Source organism: Xyrauchen texanus, chromosome 20 (assembly GCF_025860055.1).
Source record: "Xyrauchen texanus isolate HMW12.3.18 chromosome 20, RBS_HiC_50CHRs, whole genome shotgun sequence".
Classification (NCBI taxonomy): Eukaryota; Metazoa; Chordata; class Actinopteri; order Cypriniformes; family Catostomidae; genus Xyrauchen; species Xyrauchen texanus.
Window position 1 is genome coordinate 35,186,022 of NC_068295.1, and position 15,224 is coordinate 35,201,245.

Below are 15,224 nucleotides of genomic sequence, written 5' to 3' on the forward strand. Positions count from 1 at the left end.
GTTCATTTTTGTATTTATTTGGTAGTTAGCTCCACATCAGGGTCCTGATCACCCCTCCTGGGATTATATTGTCATAATGACCAGCTGGCTGTACATTAATCCTTGCTTTTTAAACAGCGCCCTGGAATCCTTGATTCTGATTGGTCAATCTTTGTTTTTTCTGTTGTGACTGCTAAGCTGCATAATTGACCATTGTCCCATACATCGGTATCCTACAGAGATACATAGTTTCATATATCACCCTGTCAACACTATCTTCTAACATGATAAAAGTATTTAATATTCAATATTTCATGTCCATTTATGGTAAAAAGCCATGCAATAAGCAGAATAAATTTACATTCACCTGATTCTTATGACAAAATTATCCCCTTTAGGGCAATGCAAGACCCCTCCATCCATCTATCCATCCACCCACATGAAGAGTACGTGTAGAAATAATGTATAGATTGAGCTACAGCACAACAATTTTAAAAAGATTATAAAAGAAGGTAGTGATGCCTTTATTTAGAAAAAAGGCTTCTCATTGCTAAATGATTATGGGTAAAGGCATTCCCCCAATCTGTTCTTAGCTCAGTGAATTATCTCCTGGACACCAAGCCAGAGCAATGAACCCACATGTGGCCCTTGTTAAAAAAACATGCAAATGAAACTCAATAACAGGAATAATGGAGACCGCCGCTCTTTGAAGTGAGCGTGAATCCGATCTCTGTAGCTTATTATCCGCAGACAAACTGAAAGAGCCTGTTTATTTATTTGAGGAAGAATGGTGTCCTGCAAGGCAGATGGAGATGTATGCTCTAGTATAGATGAAGGAGGCCATGTAGAACTAAACTCTACTTTCATCCAACTGAACTCAAACCACCCATAGCCAATACAGAGGACTTTTGGTATTTTATTATTTTGTTTACTGTAGTATTGTATTAAGCATGAATAAAGCATTCTCTTTTAATTTTAAAACATGGAGTAATGTGACTTTTCAGACCTAACCCTGAATGGGTTAGTTATAGTTATCCCTACATATTAAGCAAGGAACGGAGTATTTTAACATATACTATACATAATTACTCAATCCCATTTAAGAATTAAAACTGATGTTGTCAAGTATCATGAGTGTTGTCTCGAAGACTTGATTGTTACAGACCTATTCCACAGCATGCCACAAGGTGTCAGTAGATTTCACTCAGACTTAAGAATAAACCTCTTATCTGCTGCAGTCATCACAACCATACTTAAAGTATTGTCTCCTGAATGAAGAGCAGATTACAACAACGTACAGTAGATTTTAAGTGAGAGGACAAGGCCCCATCAAAACAAAGAGACAGTGTTACTGTGTTCCGTGGCATATATAACATCAGACTGTCCCATAATATCATTGACCAACAGAAATAAAGACACTCCTCCATACATACACATAATTACAAACAATAAAACAGGTATACATTCCAACCTCAGTGTAACATGCTTTTCATTCTTTAGGTTTCTGCAGGGGCAACTGCATCGCATGCTTAACATCCAGTGCCTACGTGTCCCTCTAAATGGATCGGACAGTAAATCACTCAAATCCTATCACTCCCTCTAATCTTGTCACATGTGACCACTGCACGCAAATTACAGTGGTGATGCCCAGCCATTCAGTTCTAGTATAAACCCAGCTACATGGCAACTCAACCAATTAGCTCACACATAGCTTACAATACCGAAGGGTCAGTTGATCTTACGAGAGACCCTACAATACTTTGGGTCAAACCATCAAAAGTCCTAATCTTCACCTACTTCCTCTCAGCTAGCATGTAAGGTATTTGATTAGGCTTAAGCAGAGTGGCAAAGGACTTAAAGTTCACTACTTATTATAAGAACTTGTGATTGCTACAAATAGGGTTAGTTACGAACACAGAAAGTTTATTTGTTCCTCATGGTAATTCTGAAATGAGCTAACTTTACTTTGACAAAAGTACATCGGATTGCCTCTGGAGCAAAGTTGGCCTGGACATTTGTACAGTTGGAAGCTTCTGTTGTCCAGTGACTTATTGAACACATGTGCTCTGTTACAAAACTCAGTGAGTGCCTACATAAACAGCATTTTAAGGCATCATAGGCATACACCAGATGTGAACACTGTTCCAAAAGTTCAGGCTAAGATAAACTTAATTAATGCAACCTACTAAGACACCTTAATTTGGCCAAAGCCTAAGGCAGGACTACATGTATCCTTCACGGTGAATGCAAATCCAGAAAGCATTGCGATGAACAAAATACTGATTATAAATAACCCTATTTAATTTTATAACGAAAAGTATCTATAAATATTATTTGGTGCAATTAAAAATGGATAATTTGAAGGTGCACTCAGTAACTTTCTCTTTGTGTCACCTTGGACTTACAATGATGCCTAGCGGCTTGGCTGCAGCATCATTTAAAATAAATAGTTTTCAGATTCAGATGACATTGTAGAAATTTAGTATTCACAGTCTGTCATGATTACTTGAATCAATGAGTGAAAGTGTCAAATAACAGGACGGTTACTGAGATTAAGTGAGTAGTATTCAGCTGGTCATGTGATTCTAACATGGCAGCCCCCATGTGCGGACCCTCTCCATGTAGAATAAAACAGCTTTTATAAGGTTACTGATATGACTGGAGTCTTCATTTTAATGTCAGTGGTCATGATTTGATACATATATTGCAAAATTACAATTTATATCTTAAAGAGTTTTACTGAGTGCACCTTTAACCCAATATATTTGTGTGCTATGTATAATTATGCCCATTGCATGTTTATTTAAATCAACTGTGTGTTTAGTGACGTACATAATTGCTGTGTTGAGCAGTTCAAAACTGTCACTTATGAGCTTCCATGATGTACTGTATAGTATGCTGCCTTTAGATACAGCTGTCTATGTAGGCAGTAGGTAGCGAGGCAGTGCACTAGGGGGCGAATTTACGAAAATGATGCAGCACTTTTGCATGCGGTTTTTCAGTGCAAAAACCTGCGGCATATTCAATAACCACAAACAATTACATTTGAGCCAAGTGTGCCGCACAAGCCCTCAAAAGTGAAGCCAAAACGTATCGATCGCCCCCCGGTGACTGGTCCTAGTATAGGTCATAAACCCCGCCTCCCCATGTTATTCAACGAGACGTGAGACCAACTAAACAATTAAATTACACTTCACATATCTTTTTACAAAGATAGTTTCTGTCATTTACTGTAGTTGCTATCACGTTGATGTAATTTCAAGTGTTTGTTTTCAAAATAAGTTTGTTTTTGGTTAGTTATTTGATGCAATAAAAACGGTGCTGTGACATCATGATTGACAGCTGTGATTGACAGGTTCTCACTGAAGCACCAACAGACTTTTTTTCGGGATCTTCGGAGGACTGAGGAGATTGGAGCTTTAAATTTAATATCTAAATTTCTACAATTAATTATTTCACACTTTCATAAATCAAAAGTCAAAAGTGTAGGGGCGTGTGTTTGCGATTGATTCAGCGAGAGTGAGGGCAGGGCCTTGATTTCGCGGCTTTACTTCCTGCTCACTACTGCACAGGTCTGGTCCCGAAATCGCAACTGCGCAGACTCAAGTCCCAAGATGTCAGGGCCATATCGGGACACTGGCGGCTTCAGTTCTCACCAATGGAAAAGAGCGAAGGGGCGTCGTCCATCTTTTTTTACAGTCTATGATTTGAGCAGACACAATAACAGGTGAAATAGCACTGCAAGTTCTTCATGTAAGTCATTGTCATTCCCCTTTGTATGTAAATTAGACATATTATAGATTGCTCTTTATTCCCTAAAATCTGGGCTATTTGCTCATTACAATTACAGCTCACAGAATTTTCTAATGTCTAAGTTAATCATCAATTGATGAAGAAGAACCTTTTGACCAGACATATACAGACGCATCCGTACACACTTTCTGCATTTTAAAGAGACGATTCAGGTACCTACATCAGAGTGATGGTGTACAGTCCCAGCTTGCAAAGTATAACAGATAGCGGTAGCCTTTGTATCCTCCAGAACTTAGCACTCGCTACTGACCCACATAATCAGGAATTGCCAGTGCAAATTGTGTTCTGCGTAGATATTGTGGGCATGTTTGCATTATTGCCAAATTTGATCAGTGAAACATAAAGCAGTAAAGCAACAGAGACAGAGGTGCACAGAAAGAGTGTGTGGATCATATGAGTTATTAACATAGCAGAAACTGTGGTTCCATTTATTCAGGTGTCTACAATGCTATTTTGTTATACAATAATAGCCCCTCTGTGTTGAGATTACAGTGTTATTCTCTTGGATATAAAGTTTTAGAGTGCAAGCCCATCCTTGTTTCACCATAAAGCTTTATAGCTCTTTATACCTCTTTTGGTAGCCTGCAAATCACAAACCTTCTGACAGCCTTAAATTGGAACCAAATGGCACAGCCCTAAATAACCCATAGCCAAAGGCACTAACAATAGCCAGTGGATACACAAGGATGGCTCTAGTAGATCTTGAATGTTCATAGTGATGTTAACACTTTGTTTGCTTACATCCCCTTCAATCATGTAAAAGGAAATCATTTTTGTCCAATCTGTCCACGAAACATGGCAACTCTTCCTAAGAAGGGAAAGCTTGTGTCTAAAGCATTGAAGTTGCAGGAGGCTTGACAAATGGAAGGGATTGTTCGATTACATGTCTGGGTGATAAGAGACTTACAGGACCTGTAGAGCTTCTTGTGCAGTTAGACAATAGGATAAACACATCTGTCTGGTTTCCCTGGCCTGTCAGTGCCCTGTCATTTGCTCGTAGTTGAGATAGAAGCTGATCATAGGGCAAAGGGCAGCCGTATGGCTTAAGAAATTGTCTTTGGTGTGACCTTTTACCCTGATTGCAATCTGGAGAAAGAAGCCTTGGTATGCAAGATGATGCAATAGCAGCCATACAGTAATTCACCAGAATGCTCACCACACACTGGTTATTCTGATAATGTATGGCTTAAGGATTATGTCTAGAAATAAAATATAAATATTGGACTTTGCAAGGCTGTAACCCAATTAATTAGGATTGGGGTAATAGTTCAAGAATCAGCCATTGAAACCTCACCCCACCCCCAAGGAGCATGGAAGGGTAAAATTGAGACATGCCAGTTTCTAATCAGAATGCTACAAGAAACAACATATATTATCTGCCAGTCATAGCATTTAAATCCTATTCAAGTTAAATAATTCTCCAATGTTAACTGCAATAATATTGAACTATCAAGCTTTCCATCTTTTCATTTTGATCAAGGAAATTTAGAATGCTAACAATCAGTGAAACACAAATTATTTTTGCAATGTGAATCTTGCAGCTAAATGCATCAAAACAAAACACGTACCCTCTTGTTCACTCCTCCCCCTTCTTTTACCTTCAGATTGACTCCTGACCAATCAGATGAAGAAAACTATCCAGGCATACTCCACAACCCAGAAATCCACAGCAGGTAAAATAAGAAACTAATGCTGAAGTAACTAACCAATTACAGAGTAAGATAGAGGATTAGAGTCCTCAGCTCATCTGCAAATGGGATCAGCATTGATTAGTGGGGTTTAGAATGACGTAGAGGAACTTGATGCTACAATCACACAGCTCCTTAGCCGGCCACCCCTTTTGCCAGGAAGGGAGCCATTGTCAATAGGCACATAGCCCCCCACCTGGTCTATTTGGGTGGATTTATTGACATTCTATAGGCAGAAGCATCTAGTTTTCCAAAATTATGGACTTTCTAGAATTGCGGGAGGTCAGAATTGGTATGAAGAAAGAAAAACTTGATTCACCACTTTCTGCAGCTCTCCACGATGACGGATTTCTAAACTAACTGTTTCTGGACAACAACGTTTGAGTTCAAGGTCTTCAGGATTTCAGCAAGGCAAAGAAAACAAAGGGTCAAAACATTCAAAAACAGACAATCATATTCGGAAAATAGTCTGATATTATTGTGATTATATCATTGTGACGTATTAGAAATCAAAAACAATAACATGGCTTTGATGCCCATAAAATTTGACTTGGCCAAGCGAGTCAAGCTGGCCCAAGGACTGTGGCTCCTGTACTGGGTCACCGTGATGGCCGGGATTCTCATCTTCAGCATGGGGATATTCTTTAAGATTGAGCTACGCAAGAGAAGTGAGATGATGGATAACAACGAGAGCCATTTTGTGCCCAACCTACTCATCCTTGTGGGACTGGTGGCCTGTGTTGTCAACGCTTTTGGGGGCAAAGTTTGCCATGACTCCCTCGACTCTGTCAAGTTCACCAAATGGAAACCAATGTTGAAGACCTACATGAGCGGATGTGTGGTTTTCTGTCTTGCCCTCTTCGTCACGGCTTTGTTGTGTTTCTTGATGCAGATCTCCCTGCACTTTGCCTTGGCCGAAGGCCTGAAGAATGGCTTGAAGTACTACAAAGACACTGACACGCCAGGACGATGCTTCATGAAGAGAACCCTCGATATGACCCAGATTGAGTTCCGCTGCTGTGGTAACAACAACTACAAGGATTGGTTCGAGATCCAGTGGATTAGCAACCGCTACCTTGATTTCAGCAATGATGAGGTTAAAGAGTGAGTACTATGAGCTTTTTGGACAAGCTAATAAGTAAAAAGTAGGAAATATTAGTGTAAAAATTGGATAAGGAGATGGAGTGGTATCTAAGTGGAATGGATTTAGGAAAACATAATTTAAGTGATTCGAAGTTCAGATATAGTCTTGTGATGCAACTTGATTTCAGATTACAGGGGTATTAGTTAACCCCACTGTCTTTCTAGGGGCTCATTATGATGGATTGACAAATTTTTCAGGAGGTGATAAGAGTGACCATAGATTTAGACAAATCATTCAAAAGTGTAATCCTTAAACTTACATATGGCACTTTATAAGGACAAAGTATGTAATGAAGGCTGTTGTCCAATAGGCTTTGTTTAAAAATATTAAGGCAGCTAAGCGGATAGAGATTGGCTGATTACCACTCTCACTTCCAGAATCTGTATCCCAGAAGACTGTGTGGGTTATGCAATATTATGCAAAAATGTATACCCAGTAATCAAGACAAAAGGGAACACAAAAATTCTCATTTAAAGAAAATTTGCTTTAAGTCTCAAAGTAGACCCCTTTAAATCTAATGTGTTGAATGCAAAAGGGAATCAAAACTAAGAGTATGTTGTAAGAGAGAGTCCAATGTAGATAACTAGCTGTTGGGGTTCATAACGTGGGCATGGGAAGAGGTTGCAGGAATTGGTGGATCAAATCCATTTCCAAAGATGAGATAATGTGTCAGGATCTCATTCCAATGTCCTTCAAAGCTTACTGTCCACCTTAATCATAACACCCCCCTTAACTTGGCCCTTAGTACTGACCTACTACTTGGCTATTATTATTTAACCTTGTCGCTTACCAGTGCAACTCATTCTAGGGATATGTTCATGAATCTAATTGAAATGTGTTCTTATTCTTATCAATTCCCACATTTGTCCAGTCAGAAACAAAGCAATTGGTTTTAGGCCAATCTAAAATCAAAAGTCCTATCTGCCATTTAATATTGGTGCATTTAGTGGCTTGTTGAGTTATTTTCCTAACTCTTGAAGTTGAAAGACTTAAATATGTGATTGCAAGTCTATTGTCATTTGTCATTTCTCAGTCGTGTTCAGAGCAACGTGGAAGGAAAATACCTTATGGAAAGTGTTCCCTTCAGTTGCTGCAACCCCGGCTCTCCTCGCCCCTGTATCCAGCATCTCCTGACCAACAACTCAGCTCACTACAGCTACGACCACCACACTGAGGATCTAAACATCTGGACCAGAGGTTGCCGTGAGGCTCTGGTGTCCTACTATGGGGGCATGATGAACAGTATCGGTGCTTTTGTGCTGCTATTCATTCTTATGGAGGTGGGTAAGGATGATGAAATGGAAACCAAACTGTTGACAATACCAAACCCTTGGCCCTACTTTTACGTAGTTAGTGGTGCTTGCTTTAGCAAGATTTTACAGAATCCCTAACCCAGTTTTTCTTCTTCTGCCAAATATTTGGTGCATAACTCATCCCGCACTGATGTACACCCATGAATGAGTTGTCAATCTGATCTACTTAATGAGTAGTAGTGTGCTAAGGCTTTTATAAGTGAACAACCATACAACCTGGCAGGCAAAAAACTCAGGCAAAAAACACCCACAGACTTAACATTGCAAAGTTATCTCAGTTATCATTTCTCTGGATCAGAATGTCATTGAGACTTGGGGGTGGGCTCATATGACAACCTAGTAACTCCCAGAGCCCCCTAGCAACAGTATAGCAACATGACCCAGCCATTTCTATGCACCAGAACATCGTAGAAACATTGGAGTGGGCTCTTTTGACTCAGATAGTGTACTGAGGCCCTTTGTGGTCCCCTTAAGGACCACTTGGAGCACCTAAGGGCCATTTCCATTTCACAGCACCAAAACATTTAGTGGAGACACAGGGTGGGCTCATTTGATATGGGGCAGTGAACACAAGACATTGGTTGCCCCTGTGAGCCCATTGGAGGCAGCCATATTATGCATCAGAACATCGTAGTGACATGGGGGTGGGCTCATTTGACTTGGGGTAGTGAGGCCCTTGGTGGGACATTGAGGTGCCACGGCAAGCACCAATCATATTTTCTTCAGAATCTTCAAAAAATGTACCTCTTAAGGTGCTAGATACTTAGTTGATGCTAAGAGTGTGCTGCTAGATTGTAAGGTCAGTTGTTGCATTAATTGTAATATAAATATGACTAATTATATCAGAATATTGACTACATTAACACTCTCTGTATGAATGGCATAGGTAAATGTGACAAGCTGTTTGCATGTTGGTAGTTGGAAAATAACATAGACTCATCTTGTTCAAAATAGTGTGCAAATTCAACTTCTCGAACAGACTAAATCTTACAACAAATATGCTCCTATTGCACAAGGTGAAAGTATAGCCAAGGCTTACACAAGTGGAGGTCTCCCTAAGATTAAACTTGCATTACAATGTATGTCACTATGCAGACTGAATATATGCCCCATTTACTCTGGAACATTGGTAACATCAATCACAATTGCCAAAATAGTAACCAGTGACCTCAGTACCTGGATCAGCCCACGTAAGATTGAACAACAAGACACTGAGTTACCAACCCAGATCCTTAAACATTTGTTTGCCAACATGAGCTTTATTTACCAAAATGGAGACTTTTGCTGCTGAAAACCTGGTATACTCACATATTCCTGCTTCCCTCCTACAAACTTGCTTGCAACTAAATATTTCATGCAAAAAATACTCAAGGTGTTCAAGATTACTTGAAAATTACAGGCAGTTGTGTTTGAGCATTATGGAAGATGGCATAGCAAACTTGAAGCTAAACTGTAAGTGATTGCACAAGTTAATGCGACACCAAATGTGCCAGAAGTTAGTTCGAGAGGGTAACTCTTAACTTATGAAAGTCACTTAAGTGCCTAAATTGATATTTCCTGAAAAACAGAACAATAAGTGGCACACGATGATGACACCATGTATGGAGGTATTTAGGGAGGTTTCTAGAGATGCTTTGATTCAAAAGCCTAAAAAACACTACCTGGTTGAATGCCAAAGAAATAATCACTTTAAATGTGAAAAATATGCCATTAGTGTTTTGTCCTCAGTTCTTTCCAGTCAATCTGTAACTGCGTTGCAGGTTGCTGTGACTGCTGGACTGCAGTACCTGAGCACTTCCCTTGAAACCCTGGCAGATCCAGAGAATCCAGAGAGTGAGAGTGAGGGCTGGTTGTTGGAAAAGAGTGTGAAGGAGACGGTTTCTAGCATCATGGCAAAGATCAAGTCGTTGGGTAAAGGCAACCAGGTACAGGAGGAAGAGGCACAGGCAACAGAAAGCTGAGAAAGCCACGCCCCCTACTGCCTCATTGGGACTGAGGCCACTCCCATCTTAGGGAGAAATTTGTAGAAAAATATTCTCCCTTGAAGAGATTTGTATGTATATTCACATAAGATCAAGAATACACAAATACATATTCTACAAACAAAAGTTTTAATGAGATTCCAATTGATATGAATATATAATATGTTCACACAACCATGTAAATATATATTCTGATGTATTTTTAAAAATGCAATATTTTAAGTTTAAGATTCTGATTTTAGTATCTAACCTTACACACAGACCTCACAGTCCAGAATGTTTGTAGTGGTTTGACCAAAGGTTTGACCCATATATTTCTAGTTTATTTTTCGGTTGAGCAGATGTTTAACCCGACAGCTTCACACATCCATTTACATACTACTAGTTTTCCTATATTTTACCATAAAGCGCTTTGGGACACTATAAAAAAAATCTGAAATTACTTCTCTTGAAGAGGTCACACGGCAGCTTTCATCTGGCAGCTGAGGAAAATGTGTTTTTGTAAGTGTCCAGTCACCTCCCAGACCTTAAAGGGATAAAAACAGAGGCGTACCTTGTTTTTCACCCATTGCTGCCTTTAACAGGCCTTAGGTTGTCTGACGACTGTCACAAGCACAAACTTTGATGGAGATCTACTGGACCCTGTAATAATGGGGGAACATTTCTGTAACAACAAACATCGTATTCACCATGTTCACCATTAATGTGTGTCTTTCTCGGGTTAAATATCTGCCTCACAAGTTGAAGAAATGTGAAAACGGGGTTTCTGCCACAACACTTTGCACTGGTAAAGAGTTTGGTATGGTTTTGAGACAGAGAGTTGTTCCCACAATTTGTGACCACAACAAATGTTCATGACCTTTTCAGTCAATCATAATTACTGAATTCATTTTTATAGAGATTGCACTCACAAAGAGCATTTTTTTAGCTGATAAAATATTTTTGAGCTTAGCATTATTAGAAAATATTATATATTCATAATATAACTTCCCAAGACTTTAGATTTTTCATGACCTTTCAAGCCTGGAAATCACAATTTTAAAATGTCCTGATATTAACAGGTTTTCCATGACCAAGGAGTACCACCTTGTAAAATAATTTAGTTTTGCGGTCATGTGTGTTTGTTTGTTGTTTTCTAAGTCTTAACTAAGTCAGACAACCCAATCAGGTGTAATTTATTTTCTTATCTTTTGTGTGCATTTATTGTTTTGACAGGTACCTATTTCTGTACATTTGACTTTGCAGTAATGTCAGTCTTTGTGGATTGAGTGGATCATGTAGGCAACTCCATTTTCTGAGATAAAGATATTCAGTGTTATTCTGTTTTATTTCGTTGTTCTTTTTATTAGTTCTAAAAGAATACTTGAAAAGAAGCAGCACTGTGTTTCAGTTTAACAGGTATTTTCAGAGTTAAGAACTTAAATATGAGGGGAGAAAGTGAAGTAAGGTAATGGCTGTGAAGCTCGTCAGAGGTAAGAGGTGTTTGGACATTTGCTGCACAGCAGGACACAGCTTTACCTGATTGGATGAGGAGGAAATACATTTCTCTAAGTGAGGCTTTCGGAACAAACAGCTCCATCCATCCTCAGAATACCTTTGGGTAGTTGACAAATAACATTGACATTAACATCTTTTTATAACTTTTAATTCACTTTATATATAAAGTATATATTAAAATGTATAGATGTATATGGGAAAGTGTATATATTAGGTACTGTGACTGGTCCAGCAGTGTGACAAATTAATATTTTTTTTATATAAATATGTACTTATATTATCCATACTTTTTTTTTCCATACCATAATTCAGTCATTGAGAATAACGAACTTACAAAACATTTTACGGTACTATTACATTTTCGGGGATGGGGTGGAGGAGGATGCATAACTGTCATGGAAAAAAAGGCTTTATATTAATTTTATATCCCTAATACTAAGTTATAAATGACAGTTAGCAGCACTGCTAATGTCCCTAGTGTGTGCTAATGCTTTGAGGCTAATAGAGTTTGTTGCACAATGAATTGTGATTATCATAACAAATATCAAAGTTTGTTTTTAGAGAAATCATAGTTACATTCATTGATCCAACCATGATGAGGAACCGTCTATGGTTTTTACCCGTTATTATCTTAATACAAATAACACAGTTAAACTGTGGTCACCATGCAATAACTAGTACTTTAGTATAAGTTCTTGGAATTGGGGTTAGCAGGTTGAACGTAATAGTGACTGCTGAATAGTGGTAAACATCTGTCATCTAAATTTTCTTCAGCCCTGAAGTTTATGAACAGTGACTGGTGGATAAGAACAGCTAATCAGCTTTGTGAAGCAGCTTACGTCATCAGGTGAAGCTTTGGGACAGGTGTGTCTCACACAGAGACAGGACACAAGCACACTGGATGGCACCAGGATCTGTCTATGGAAGGTAACCCAATCTCTTATTGCACATGAAGGTGTGCAGAAAGAGCTGTGCTGTAAAAAAAATGCAACTGGAAGCATTTGTAAAACGTTATTAATATACACTTAATTTATGTAGGACTATATTGAAATATTTTGACAGTGTGTGACTGACAACAATCTTGTGTTGTTTTCCCTCACCCATGGTAAAAATCACTGCAACGCATGCCTATAATGTCTTATAAGGGATTGTCTTTATAAATTAGATTACTTTGAGGAGTTCTCAAAAACTTCCAGGTCCACAGTGAGCTCGCTGGACACCAGGAGGCTGGACAGTGGCTTTTACTCTGGATGTAATCCTCTTTAGTCCAGTGTTCCTGGATGAACAAGAGATTTGGACTAAACTAGGACACACCCAAGAAGAGCTGTAGCCAGGTTATTTACTATTAACTGGGTCATATATTCACCTACATAAGCTTAGCTGCTCTGGAACATACCAGCATTTCAAGCCCAATTACCAGTGCACAGGGGCGGGCCCAGCTAACAAAAAAGGTCCCCCAGAACGTCCCTTAAATGGCCACTGCGAACGTTCTCTGATCATCTTCCTGTAGGGTTCTTTAAAAGTCTAAAAAACATTCAGGGGTATGTTCGCAGGACTTCCAGCAGACATTCGGGACCTTTGGGGAATGTTCGCTACCAGTCCTTGAACGTCCGCTCAACATACTTAGAACGTTCTGTTGAATCAACATCATTCACGCAATTGAAAACAAACATAATTCTGATCTAATTGGTTTGCTTTCCTTACGTTGAAACTTTCCATTTTAAAATCCCACATTTTTTTAATGAATATATCAGCCTATATGTAATGATTTATCAAATACACAGCACGTTTAGTTTAATACTTTTTTATTTAGGCAAAATATACATTTAAAAATACAGAAAATCTTTGAAGTTAACTTTTTTCTGCAGTACATAAATCTTAAGACTAAACAGCCTAATATATAAAAATGATGCAATCACAGATGGATGTATATTAATACATTATAGGCTAATGCAAGTTTCAAAGTTACAAATTTAAAGAGTTCACCCCTCCCCCCCAAAAATTTAAACTGTCATCATATACACACACCCTTGTGCTGTTCTGAGCCTGTATGATTTTTTTATTCAGAGAAATGCAAAAGGACATAGAAGGCAGAAGGGACAGAAATTCTCATTCACCATTCACTTTCATTGCATCTTTTTTTCTATAAAAATGAATGGTGACTGAGACTGAATATTTCAATATCTTCCACTAAAGAAAGACATTCTAGTTTGGAACATACCAAGCCCCTTTGAGAGGGAGGGATATCCAGGAGGTCCGAGAACATTATTGTTTGAGCATCTCGGAGGCAGGTACATTTGAGTGTCATCTGCATAACAATGGAAAGACACATCATGTTTCCATGTGGGCAGTATTGTGAGAAGTCCACTGACCTTGTGGTAAATGTTCCTAACTTTTACATGTTATTTTCATGAAAAATACATGCTGACAAATTGCCAATAAGTGGAAAACACTGTATGTTTTTATAAATTAATTTGTTAGGTATTTTTATGCACTTATTCTTTTAAGGGTTTATGATCAGCAGTCTTAGTATTTTTTTCTGGAGTAATTCATGTGCATCAGTAAGTGTGCAGTCAACATTTATTTTCACTGACATCTGTGTTTTAGTCAGCACCATGTATGTTTCACCCATGCATTTACAAACCCTATCTGGTTAGATACAAAAGCTTGCAAAGGTGAAAACTTTTACACTATGAGAAAATCTTTACCATTTAGTGATGCTCTGGCTCAGTGGAGGAGTTTCTCCCTAAAGGTAAAAGGCACTGCATGTCTCTTTCTGAAATGAAGAAATATGTACAACTGATATTAACCAGTATTATTTAGCAGTACTACTATTATATCATCATCAAGTTAATATTTAAGCATTTAGTTAAACCACAAAAGACACTAACTGTTTCTCAACACTATTTATAGGTACAACAGATCAAAATGCATCGAAGTGTATGTTATATTGGTGTATGACAAATAGTTGTAATATAACAAAGTTGAGACCCTTACCTTTGCTATGCTCATTTGGACCTCTGTTGTGGACATTAGTGCTGATAATGCCACAAGGTTTGTCCCTGAAATTAAACTGAGTATCTTTACACTAAGTGCAAATAGCCCATCTTGATGGCAAAGGCCATTTACACTAACTCCGCCCACCATTGCTCAGAGCAAAACTCAAGACAGCCGCGACTCAAAGTCTATGGGATAAAAATTCCATCAAAAGTATTGTGGTCAAGGATCCAAAAATAATAACCGTGAATTAAAATAATAAGTGCAGATAAAAAAATTGTAAGCGCAAAAATAAATAAAAATCACAGATCAATATAAAAAAATCGAACAATATTTAAATATGCTGCAATTTTTTTTTTAAATGTAAGCAAAGTCATCAGAATTTAAAAGAAATTCATGTTTTCCATATGTAATGGCCTACTCGAACAACACATTGTTTCCTAGAGCTGGCAGAGAATCCTCAAAACAGACACAAGCAAGCGTATCTATCAAACACAAATAATATCATATTGAGCAGCAGCTGTCCGAGTTGCACTGGAGTGATGTCACCTCCTCTCTTCGAATGATTGGAGGAGGAGCTGTCGATCAAGAACTACTGGACCAATAGGGACACAAAACGCCCCTTGATTTACATGAAACTACTCGTAGGTTTTGAAAACCAAGCACAGAACATGGAAACAAAATCAAAGAAAAATACAGCGCAAGCGTACAAAAATAATGAAAATATGAGCAAAATTGTCAGCGAGCACAAAAAACAGTAATATAACCAAGGAAAACATGATTTGTTTGCAATTCTGATGAATTTGCTGCA

General features: G+C 38.4%; 1 protein-coding gene and 1 long non-coding RNA gene across 2 annotated transcripts; one reads left to right on the plus strand and one right to left on the minus strand.

Moving 5' to 3' along the window:
* Positions 1-5,592: 5,592 nt before the first annotated feature.
* On the plus strand, positions 5,593-11,229 carry prph2b (peripherin 2b (retinal degeneration, slow)). Its single transcript, XM_052151087.1, has 3 exons — positions 5,593-6,584; positions 7,658-7,904; positions 9,698-11,229. The coding sequence occupies exons 1-3, from the start codon at positions 6,004-6,006 to the stop codon at positions 9,896-9,898; spliced, it is 1,029 nt and encodes a 342-aa protein (XP_052007047.1). The 5' UTR covers positions 5,593-6,003; the 3' UTR covers positions 9,899-11,229.
* Positions 11,230-13,399: 2,170 nt separating this feature from the next.
* On the minus strand, positions 13,400-14,895 carry LOC127660713 (uncharacterized). Its single transcript, XR_007972673.1, has 3 exons — positions 14,414-14,895; positions 14,125-14,192; positions 13,400-13,724 (listed from the first exon to the last, which is right to left on the minus strand). It is a non-coding gene; the product is annotated as an uncharacterized LOC127660713 (long non-coding RNA).
* Between the last annotated feature and the right edge of the window lie 329 nt (positions 14,896-15,224).

What these genes read in the sequence shown, in the direction of transcription:
- prph2b (XM_052151087.1), top strand. Translation starts at nt 6,004, where the DNA reads ATGGCTTTGATGCCCATAAAATTTGACTTGGCCAAGCGAGTCAAGCTG. An exon ending in AGCAATGATGAGGTTAAAGA is followed by an intron (nt 6,585 to 7,657) that starts GTGAGTACTATG and finishes GTCATTTCTCAG; the next exon opens with TCGTGTTCAGAGCAACGTGG. An exon ending in TGCTATTCATTCTTATGGAG is followed by an intron (nt 7,905 to 9,697) that starts GTGGGTAAGGAT and finishes ACTGCGTTGCAG; the next exon opens with GTTGCTGTGACTGCTGGACT.